General features: G+C 34.4%; 1 protein-coding gene across 1 annotated transcript; it reads right to left on the reverse strand.

Annotated features, from left to right (window-relative positions):
* Positions 1-1,800: 1,800 nt before the first annotated feature.
* Positions 1,801-8,883, reverse strand: tmem100a (transmembrane protein 100a). Its single transcript, XM_030142424.1, has 2 exons — positions 8,724-8,883; positions 1,801-4,047 (listed from the first exon to the last, which is right to left on the reverse strand). The coding sequence occupies exon 2, from the start codon at positions 3,953-3,955 to the stop codon at positions 3,548-3,550; it is 408 nt and encodes a 135-aa protein (XP_029998284.1). The 5' UTR covers positions 3,956-4,047; positions 8,724-8,883; the 3' UTR covers positions 1,801-3,547.
* Positions 8,884-11,989: the final 3,106 nt, after the last annotated feature.

Genomic DNA, 11,989 nt, shown 5'->3' on the forward strand with positions numbered 1-11,989 from the left:
TAGATATTCCAACAAAAGACAGAATTTCCCAAAGAGGCGGTTGCTACATCTTGCATTTAGCATGGACCATGACAAGTGTGATTCATTTACAGAAATATAAAACAGCCTAACTAATTTAATTTATGAGGTTTAATATTAAACATGGATCTGCAACCTTCTGTTTGTTCTGGGTTCTGGATGTGTTCTTAAAGCTTAAATTTATGGACAGAACTGTAAACCCCAGAGGCAGAGCTGTCTGTAGTTGAGACGCTAGCATGTTATTGGAAGAAACAAGACAAAAACAGAGTCACAGGCCTCATTCATCAAACACGCCAACATTTACGTCTCCTCCTCATGTACTGATTAACCAAAAAGAAACACGAAGAACGTACTGAAACATGTGGTCTGTGACAGCGAAGACACTTGAAACTGATTATTTTTTTACATACTGTGGTGGAAAAATTTACTTTTTATATTTTATATTTTTTATATTTTATACTGTTAGTACATCTTCTTTTAATGCTGAGTCATTATTCATTATGTGTGATGTTTACCACTCTGTAACACCCCCGACCCAGGAATGGAGTTCTTTCTTGCCTTGAGTTAAAACCCAAACACCTAAATGTCTGAATGTGTAGATAGAGGATGGCGCCTGCACTCCAGATAGGATCCAAGCAAGGTTAGAGTGAAGAGGTCATCATGACCTCTTCACGGAGCAGAGAAGGAGTAGTATGGGGTGGTACGATGTACGTAAGGAATGACATCATAGTTTGAGGGGGTTGGATTTGGTTCTATATAATCTTTAGTTTTCTCTTGTTTAATCAGACTTCACTTACAGAGTTTCTCTGTGATTGACTTCTCAATAAATGCATTTATTTATTTTAACTCTAACTTTCTCTCCTCCTCTTTGTGTGTGGGTTATCAGTTGAACATTTCCATAACAATACGCAAAGGGAGCATTAATGAGCCTTATTCCAGAATGATCTACAGCACTGAGCACTAATAAAATGTGGACATAGATCTAGATATGTAGGGCTATTGAGCTCCATTTCTTTGGTCTTTGAAGAGTTTTCAGCCTCATTGTATGGTTGCCATAAAGGTGGGGTTTGATTTGCTGCAATGGAAGTTAAATATTCATCCCTAAAGTACTGATGTCACAAAGGCATATTCTGAAGTAAGTTTATAATGTTAATCTACATATTGATCAAAGCTGCTATTGTACTTTTACACACTTCAGTTTTAGCAGCAGCACATTGTAGCTGGTTGTCATAGCGCCTCAATGTAAACATACTGTAGGATAGAGCTGGATACTTTTACATTATGATTCCAAAAATAAAGTGTTAGATGAAGTTGATTGGCAACAAATACAAGGTCAATTCAATTTCAGTAGACTGTTTAACCACTCCCACTCTTGGTTTCTGCTGTATAAAAAAAGACCTGCATTTTGGAAATACCTCTGTGTACTACAATGATTATGCTCAGTAAAGTCACCATGTTTTGTACCACAACAGCCCAACATTTTCAGACTACTTTCACAAATAAAAAGAAATGTCAGGTCCCAGACTAATTTTCAGTTGAGAAATTAGTCTGAGGCCTGACATTTCTTTGACAATTTCCAATGAATTAGATGAATCATCATCTGGTGCACATTAATATGTCAGAGGATGTAATTGCAATGAATCAGACCAAGCTAGGAAATTAAGACCAATCAAAAAATGGCAATATCTTTCTTTATTTATGTGTTTTTTTGTGTAGTGTTTCATTCTTCCCTCTATGGAGAAAATTAGAGTTCTATTAGACTGAGGGTGTTATTAATTTCTTTTTATTTATTTTTTCTTATCGAGGTATTATAAAGTCCATCATCTTCAATTTCAGTGATGAGTTTGAGGACATTAAATGCAACATTATCCTGTTCTTATGTTATGTTATACAACTGTATAATGCAGAGCATCATCATGGTGTTACTGCTAATAAAACTGAACTATTAACTGTCAATTACCTTAACAATAAGGATCTGCAGCAACACTATAAGGAAATAAATGGTCTTTTCAGAACATACATAACCTTCACACACACACATCAGGTGCTTCTACTGAAAATATTATTGCCACAGAGAACCTTCATGTTAGCTTCCTGTTTCAGTGTCACATGGTTTCTCCACAGCTCCGCCCCTTTGTTACATTTGAAGCATATTTGGTTCAATTTCATCTGATATAAAAAGTGACCATGACATGACTTAGCTAAAGATTTCAACTGATTCTTTTGCCCCAAAGTCACTGTAAATACTGAACCCCTCTGACACAAGCTACATGTTTTCTGAACATTCTGACACTACAATGGCATTTCTAAATGGTGGAGATTGAGTTTGTTTGAGGCCTGTCTTACAAAATCTCATCTGGATGAGGTACCAGTAACCAGGGAAATAAAATCAGAGTCATAATTCTGATAAAATAATGTTACATACCAATAGAAACTTGATATTAGTGTATTTTTGTTGTTTTTATTAATCTACATTTAACCACCTGGCATTGCCAACCCTTCTGACCACGCCCACTTTGGAGACAGGAAGTGAACCAAAGTTAAAGGTACCTTTGGTGAATGTTCACTGTCTTTTTAATAGAGCATCTTTTTTGGATTTCTAGGGTGTACTTGATCAACAAAAAACAACGTTGGCCACAGATACTATCAGATTGACTCTGATCAATGGTTGCGATTGGTTCCGTCTAATAAAACCCAGATGAAAATCCCATTTAGTGATGTTTCCAGGAACATAAAACTTCTTCCTAAGTGATAAAATCCACTTCAACACATCCCTAAGCCTCTTGTCATCACATATTAAACTCATCTCTTTGTATATTTGATTAACACAAGTTTATTAAACCTCATGACGTCCTGTTACCAGTAAATACACACAAATGATTACATTAAAATAAAACATGTGCTACATTTAATGACCTTTTATAATATGGACAATGACTGATGATTACATTAATCTGATGAAACATGTCCTAAATGTGTGAATACTTGTCATTTAATTCGGAATATGACTCAAAGTGCTTTATGAGAATACATTTTTGAGGTTAAATATTCTCTCTATATGCCTATCATCAGGAGTTGAAATAAAACATATCAGCATTTTATCGTCAAAACTTCATGTCTTTGTGTCAGAAACGAGCCAATAAACTCAAGTACCTTACCCCCACAACAGGCGATACATAAATCAACCCCGTGAGATGAATAATGAGAGTTTAGAAACAGATATGTGCAAGTTGAAGCAAAGTAAATGAGGCATGAATCACCATCCTGGAGTTTCCTGTCTCCTTTTGGAAAACCACAGTCCCTCCCGTTACAATCAAAGCCAGCAGATTAATAGGAGACTTCCTTCGCACGGTGGTAATTCATCTTAATTGTGATACATTCCTCCTGGCAGCGTTCCCAGTTTTCCAGATGCACGATGTTTGTTTGACAAATAAATCCCTCGTAATGTCTTCAAGCTTTGGGTCTTTAAACATTTAAAGGTCGGAAATCCAACACATCCGAGTCCAGAACCTCGGATTCAGGTTGTAGTTCAAGTAAAAATGCTCCTGTGGTTTGCGACCAGCGCCGTCTGACTTTCCCGCCTCCTCTCCTTCTTCCTCTCCATCCTCACCTTCCAGCAAACGACACTAGACGCCAGCAGCACCAGCCCGGCCGACAGCAGCACCAGGCCGAAGTAGGAGATGGTCGACCCGTGGGAGTTGAAGCTGTACGCCACAGCGGTGACCACGATGCCAGCGATCAGCACCACCACGCCGAATGGGACGGTGCAGCGGTAGCACGACAGCTCAGCGCCTCCGGTCGCAGCCGTCAACTGGACTTCATTGACCAGCGGGATGTTGACCGTGGTAGCATTGGCCATTGGATGCTCACCGTTATTGGCCTTCTCCGGGGTGGCTGCTGGCGTTCTCATGGCGTCCTTATTGGCGTCCTCTGGCATTGCAGGAAGCTGTGGCTGACCGTTAACCAACCACAGATGGTTCCTTGACGTCTTTGCCCTTTTACCTCCTTTCCTTGTCAGGGTCTCCCGGTCTGCGAGGAGAAAGAAAGCATTCATTACACAAATCTGTTGCTCAACACTGGACACGGCTTTGCAGAAGAAGAAAAAAAACACCCATCTGCAGATGCTCCTTGTTAGAATTCAATACCCCATTTCACAATTCAGCTGCACTTTCTGACCGTCTGCTATCCATCTTGTTACAGTTGTTTCACCAAAATTCCTTGTGTCATCTTTTTTAACCCCTTGTTGTCTTACTGTTATGAATTCACCTCACTGTTCCACTGTTTTCATGAGGCGCTGTTCAACCCTCTTACCTGGTTATCAACGGTCCCTGATGTTCATGGATCAATTTCAACGCTCTGGTATTACAACTAATTTTTGGAACATTTTTGTTTTGTTTCACTTTGTTTGGATTGTTGACTGGATGAACTGATCAATAGCAGCATCATTAAAATGATCTACATACCCAAGAATGGAAAGTTTCTTTAATGACAAATGTGACAATTATGATAATCATATCTAATGTCACCAATTTGCATCACTGTTATTGTATGTGTTAAAATCAAATTAACAGTATCCACTTAATTTAGCATCTGTGTCAAGCAAACACTTTTTTTTATGTAACTGTGAATAAATTTAGGCAGTAAGGGGTTAATGTTGGAAAAGCATGCATGATGCAGACTAAAAAAAACAATCAATAATTAGCCTCCAGTGTATTAAAACTAGAATCTATTATGAAAATATATGTATCATAAAGGTACAGATATGTCTGTTAAACTTATGGAGTAAAAGAGAAAACTCTGGTTAAGTATTTGCACTATTTTATTTCCTAAAACTGCATAAAAAGCATAAAAGGTAAAAGAAAAGTATGTCAACATTGTATGTAAGTAAAAGCACATAGTGTATTTAATAAAACATACACATGATGAAATGTCCACAAATACCAATGTCCATTTCTGACCATTTTAATGTTGAGAGACAACTCTGGTTAAGTATTTGCACTGTTTTGCTTTGTTTGCACTGTTTTACCACTTCTTTAGCTCACACTGTTTCCAAGGTAACAATGCCATTGACCTACGTCTTTCATACAATGATGTTTTTTTCAATAAACATCTACTTACTTCTACTTTGTTTGTATTATTTTATTCACATTTTTAACTAACTGTATTTGTAATCTAAGCAAGATGAGCAATAAAGTGGCTAAACCTAGGGTTTTAACACTTAAAATGTACAATTCTGACACTTTTAATGATGAAAGACAACTCTATTTTTCAATTAACAATCCCATTTGCCCACATCTTTAATGCAATGATTCTTTTTTTCACACAAATTCTTGCACTTTGTGAGTTTCTAATGTCTTGAGCACCACCCTTTCTGAGCGGCCTCCACATGGTGTTTTAATAAACCCACGTAACCTCTTTTCACAATCGCCTCCTGACCCAGTGACGCAGAACCGAGTCAGCCCAGCACGAGCTGAGACATTCCCTGGAGAGTGAAGGATATGACATTACAAACTGCTCCGTGAAACGCGAGCAGCTTCGAAATCACCAGCAATTTCACAAGCAACCCCCCCCCTCCAAACCCACCAAACCCCTCCGCCCAACATCTGCTGCACGGAAACCTCCACAAACATCCCTGAACGGCACAAAAAAACACCCTCAGGACCCCCCAGAACGCAAAGTTTATCCATATCTAGGAGTTTTATTTCACTTTACACTGTACCAGAGGTGGAATCAGCACTAGGACTAAGAGCTAAATTATAAAAGATCTGCAGTGAAAGTGAACTGGACCTCAGGTCATATTAATATAATGAAAAGACTTTAATTGTTCAATCTTAAATCTTATTAAAAAAAATGATTGAAAATAATGAACATTAATTTTGCTCTAAAGTGCAAATCAGTTTTCTGTGTCAGAAACATTATGACGCCTTGTTTTTATGGTGTAATCTATGTGTTTTCTGTCTCATTGCATCTCATTTTTTGTCAGTTTTGTCTTTTGAAGTCTTTTCATGTTGTTTTCTTCATGCAAATCTTAATTCATTGTCGATAAAATACTCAAAACATGCCACATTTTCCTGGTGATCACATCTTTGTATCAAAAGTAAGTAAATATTACACATAATTAAATGTATTGTAAAGACACACGATGAACAATAAAGCAGTTAAACTAGCATTTTAACACTTTAAATGTCCAATTCTGGTCATTTTAATGATGAAAGCCAACTCTAGTTAAGTATTTGGTTTCTGTTGTACCAGAGGTGGGATTAGCACTAGGGTGTTTAACTCCAGTCACTAAGAGTTAAATTAAATGAAAGTGAAATAGTCTTTCTTTTTCTGTGCACAGTGAACTGAACCTCATGTCATGTTAATAGAATGAGAATATTTCAATTATTCAATTTCAAATCTCACTGACTAAAAACAATGAACATTAATTTTGCCCGAATGTGCAAATGAGCTTCAATGTCAGAAACATTATTATTCTTTTTACTAATGGTTTTGTGTTTGTTGCATCTTATACCATTTTTTAAAAATCATTTTTGTCTTGTTTAGTATTTTTAAGTTGTTTTCTTCATGCAAATCACATTTCAGTGTTTATAAAATACTGACAAAACATGCCCCACTTCCTGTGGTCACATTTTTATTTCAAGTGTCTTGCAAAATTTTGGTCTTATTTTAATAGATTCACCACAAATCCTTTTTTCTACATCTAATTGTTTCATCCTCTTTATGTAGGGAAAGAGTGCAATGATGCAAAATTAACCCATAAAGTCCCAAACATCCACCAGAGACCAAAATCATCTATTGATATAAAATGTTTAATAACTGTTGATCCACTAATCCTATCAATACATGTGAATAACTGGTGTAAAATGCAATTTTATATCTTTTCATGGTCATCAGATGTGACCCATTTGGATGTTTAGAGGCTCCGTAGTTACTATGGAAACAACGTCCTCTTCTACAACATTTATTCACCAGTAAAACACATGGAGTTTGATTAATGACAGTGGATGGAGACACTTGTTTTATAATCAGTTAATGATATATTTACTGAGAAAATCCCTTTTTCTTCAGTTTTCTCTGTTTCTGATATTATAACTCTCATCTTTAATCAGAGTGTTAATGAACATCTACATGATCAGTAAATTAAATATAGGAAAATATGTGATTTTCATTGAAAAAAACACAAAATACAGAGGATAATATTATAATAAATGGTGAGAAATCATTTTATGGGTTAAAAAGCAATCAATAATTAGCTTCAAATGCATTAAAATTATAATCTATCTTGGAAATAAAAGAAGTAGAAAAGTACAGATATTTGTCTTGAATTTATGGAACAAAAAGGAAAAACTCTGGTTACATATTTGTACTGTTTTATGTCCTAAAACAGCATAAAAAGAAAAACTGAGGATTTTAACACTTAAAATGTCAACTTCTGATCATTTTAATGTTGAAAGACAACTCTTGTTATTTATTTGCACTGTTTAACTTTGTTTGAACCACCTTTTCAGCTAATGCTGTTTCCAAGCTAACAATCCCATTTGCCTACATCTTTAAAACACTGATTGTTTTTTTCCATAAAAATCCTGTTTTTTAATGTCTTCAGCACCACCCTTCTGCTCATCTACAGCAGCAACATTGAAAACACCTACTACAAACAGTTAAGAAATGGAGTTAACGACTGATTATAAACATTAAACAGACTTAATCATTATTAGCATTAGAGCATGTAAATTTTTATACACTGACCATTTAAAGTACTCTTAAAATTATTTTGGAATAAAGTATAAGAGTGTTTAAATGCTGTAGTTTGTCAGTGTAATGGGAAATTTATACATACTTCATTAAAGGGTATATGATTAGTGTAAAAATGCATCAAACTAAAATAAAACTACAGTATGTCTGTCTGAATTCCAGTGGAATGGAGGTAAAAATAGTGTCAAAAGTTAAGGAAAAGTATGTCAAGATTGTACATAAGTAGAAAAAAAAAAAAAAAAAAACACTTGATGGCCAATAAAGCAGCTAAATTGAGGATTTCAACACTTAAAATATCTAATTCCGGCCATTTTACTGATGAAAAATGGAGCAAAAATAAGTAAAGCTTCACTTCAGTCAATAAAACATGTGAAAATCTGAATTGAAACATAAGAAATTAAACAGAATATGAATATAAGACACAAAAATAGTAAATGATTAAGTCGATTTTTAGAGATTTACTGTGGATCTATACAGATGGATGTGTTTGTATTGTGAAAAATGTACTTGCATTAATAATTATATTAGTTTTTCTGTATCATAGATGCTTTGATTCGGATCAGATAAATGGAATGGATAATACTTGGATTATGTAACTTAAAATCAACTTTTGTCACAAAAATGATGCTGAGTTTGTGAAATTCTACTGATTTTCAGACCAAACAAGTAGACACAAGGACCCTTATGTTTTTTTGTTTGTTTGTTTGTTTTTTAAATAACTCTATGTGCATTTTTACATGTAACACATTATGTAATTGGCTGTGAAAAACCTCAGAGGTGTGAAAAAGACGCAACAAGTGAAGTCAGCTTGGCTTTTAAGAGGAAACATCTACCTGTGTTTTTGTCAATAATAGTTTTCTGATGTATTTGTCAGTTTGTGAAATCAAAAGTCTGCATTCAGGTTAAAGTTTGGGGTTATTTCCAGGGTCTGTTGGTGGCTCCGGTGGTACCTGGGTGAACTCCGCTGCAGTTGTCCGTGTGCGGGTCATTCCATGCGGGTAAAGCTCCAGGACGCGCTGGGCTGAAGGATCTGCAGCTCCATGTCCACAGTGTCCAAACATCCACTCACATTCATCTGATTAAAACTCAACGTGCTTTTCCTCTTTCTTCCTTCAGCCCATGCACCCCCCCTCCACCCCCCAGCCCACAATCCACCCCCCGGGCTGGAATCTGACTCCATTCATGAGCACCGTCCGTTCGTCCGCGGTGCGTCCTCCGGTCCGGTGCGCATCCAGGGTCCGGGACGGGTCGGTCAATTGGACCCGAACAGGACGCCCTCATTCCGGACACAACTTCCACAATAACAGTCCAAAAAAGTCACTGTAAGAGCAAAGAACCACTAGCGAATCGAGGCTTTTATTTTTGAAGGAACGTGACGTCAGTTCCGGTAAGGAAACAATAATAAAAGCTACATTTTTGTTCAAATATTTCATTTGAAAATATGACAAAATATTAGAAGAAATAAACAGAACTGGTCATTTCTTATATATTCTATTAGTTGTTTTTTTTTATTTCTTTTTTCTTCTTTTTTTTTCAAAATCAGTCATTCATCAAATTGTGTGGTTATTTAATCTGTTTTTAAAGAAAATTTAGGCAAAAATATATCAAGAAAAAAATATTTACTTTGGACACACAGTTTGTCAAAGAATAAAAAACAAAAACACCACAAATATCTAAATAAATAAATAATAATTTCACAATTGCATTTACATTATATATGTTGGATTTGACGCTTGTATTTTTATTTATGATGCTTGTATTTTTATTTATTTATTTATTTATTTATTTCAAAATTAGTCATTTATCAAATATACTTACAGTTCTTTATTTTTTATTTTTTTTTTATTTGTATTCATTTTCTTTGTTATTTTGTTCATTTTCTGAGTGATTTTATTCATTTTTTTCCTCATTATGTTTATTTTTGTTCAGTTTCTCATTCATTTTCTACATTGTATTCATTATTTTTTAATTTTCTTGATTTGACATTGTCTGCTTTTGTTAACATGGTCCACAATTATGCACATTTCATGAATTCTACTGATTATTTCTTCTTTTTTTTCATATGTGTTAATTATGTTTTTTCATATGTGTTAATTATCATCACTTCATTTTTTCTGTTTTTTTTCTGCTTCATTTTCTTTATCATTATATAAATTTTTCCTTATACATTTCCTATTGTATGTTTGTATGTTGGTCCATATTTTGTCCATTTTTTTTCTTGGTGATGACCATTTTTCTTTAGGCACATCATAAAAATAAAAAAAAAAAAAACACTAATATTAAAGCAAAAAACAGTCAGAGTGTATTTTCCATTTTACAGTCGTCTTTTACATCACAACATCAGCAGATCAGTGGGTTTGCAAAGTTCAGCGCTTTGTGAGGGTTTTGTTTATTTGGACATGGTGTTGATACGGGAAACTGAAGCCAAGGTTTGCACTTTAAACAGTTTGACGCCCTGTCTCCATGGCAACAACAGCAGAGGCTCATGGGTATTGATGCAGGTGATGTTACAGCTGCAGTTACACCCATGAAAATCACATGTAGAGCAGAAGATAGAAAAAAAAACTGGTGTTTAGTTACAGTTTGTCAATATTTCAGTAACAATATTTGGCTGTACAGAGTGTTTTTGTCATTTCAGAACATAGATTACATGTATTTTAACTAAATCCATCGTCTATTATCGATGACTAAATGGAACACAAACACAGTAACTTGTCTCATTTTTAGTTTATGCTCACTTTTAAAATAATTTAGTTCATTTTTTCTTTTCTGAATGACTAGTTCACTTACTAATTCAGAAAAAAACACACTTTCACTTATTATTTCAAGTCTTTATTTGTATAATTGTAATAAATAATGGATAGTGTGAGCTGTTTAAGTTCAGGTTTTTAATGTTTTTAGTTACAAATGGTCACTTTCACTTTGTTTTCACTGTATTTTTGTCATTTGTATTTTCCATAAAATAGGGCAAGGATTTAGATTGGATTTTACTGTCTATCTCTGTCACTTCCGGCTCTAAATTACATGTGTTTTATTTTAATATTTGTATAAATTTACATAGCGTTGAATAAGTATCAGAACATGACAACAACAACTTGACTCATTGTCAGTTTCTACTCTTTTTATTTATCAATAGTGTAGTATTTTGTTTCATGCCTGACAAATTCAATTAAAAATTTAGCTACAACATGCTTTTATTACAAATTTTCATTTCGTTGATTTCTAATCTGCTCTTTGAAAACAGGACTTTGTTTTTGAATGTTTGTCAGTTGTAAAAGTTATTTCAACTGTATTTTTTTTATTGCAAGGCCTAAATTTATTTTATTTTATGCATTATCTATTATTTTGTGTGTTTGTGTTTGTGTGTGTGTGTGTGTGTGTGTGTGTATACATTTGTAAAGATAGTAATTTCAGTGACATTCCTTCTATTCTGAGATGTTTTGACTTAATTGTACAGATGAAATCAACAAGAAAATGTCCATTATAATGAATTAATCAAGTGTTTGTTTTTTTTATTACATTTTTCTTCACATTTTTTTAATGTTTTCGGCCATTAATGGTCAATTTCACTTCTTTTCAGTGCATTTATGTCATTACTGAACATAAATTACTTGTATTTTTGGTAAATACACTGTGTGTTATATTATATTCAAGACTGGATGTTTTTAACTGGATTTTGCCATAAAAATGCACATTTGTTCTGCTGATCTGGACCATGTGGATCCTGGACCCATGTAGACTCACGTGGACTCATGTGGACCTCCATGTGGATCCATGTGGACCTGATATGGCAGGGGTGTTTAACTCATTTTGGTTCAGGGGCCATATTTAGCCCAATTTGATCTCAAGCAGGCCAGACCAGTAAAATAATGACTTAATAACCTATAAATATTGACAAATCCAAGTTTTGCTTTTTGTTTCAGTACTAAAACCCCCCAATTAAATTATGAAAATATTTACATTTTACAATAAAGATGTGAAAAATCTGAAAAAACAGAAATTTTATTTGAAAAATTAGTGCAATTTTAACAATATTATGCCTCGACTTACTATTTATACATGTACATTACACACAATGTTACATAAACATTTGGTAACAGGCAGAATATTGTTAAAATTTTTGGAGTTTGGAACTAAAATTTGCACAATTTCTACAGTATTACATCTCTTATTTTTAACACAACTACAGATCACAGTGGATCCATGAATGCACAAA

This window comes from Sphaeramia orbicularis, chromosome 8 (genome assembly GCF_902148855.1).
Source record: "Sphaeramia orbicularis chromosome 8, fSphaOr1.1, whole genome shotgun sequence".
NCBI classification, from domain to species: Eukaryota; Metazoa; Chordata; class Actinopteri; order Kurtiformes; family Apogonidae; genus Sphaeramia; species Sphaeramia orbicularis.

Coding starts and splice junctions, on each gene's coding strand:
- tmem100a (XM_030142424.1), bottom strand. CDS start 3,955: ATGCCAGAGGACGCCAATAAGGACGCCATGAGAACGCCAGCAGCCACC.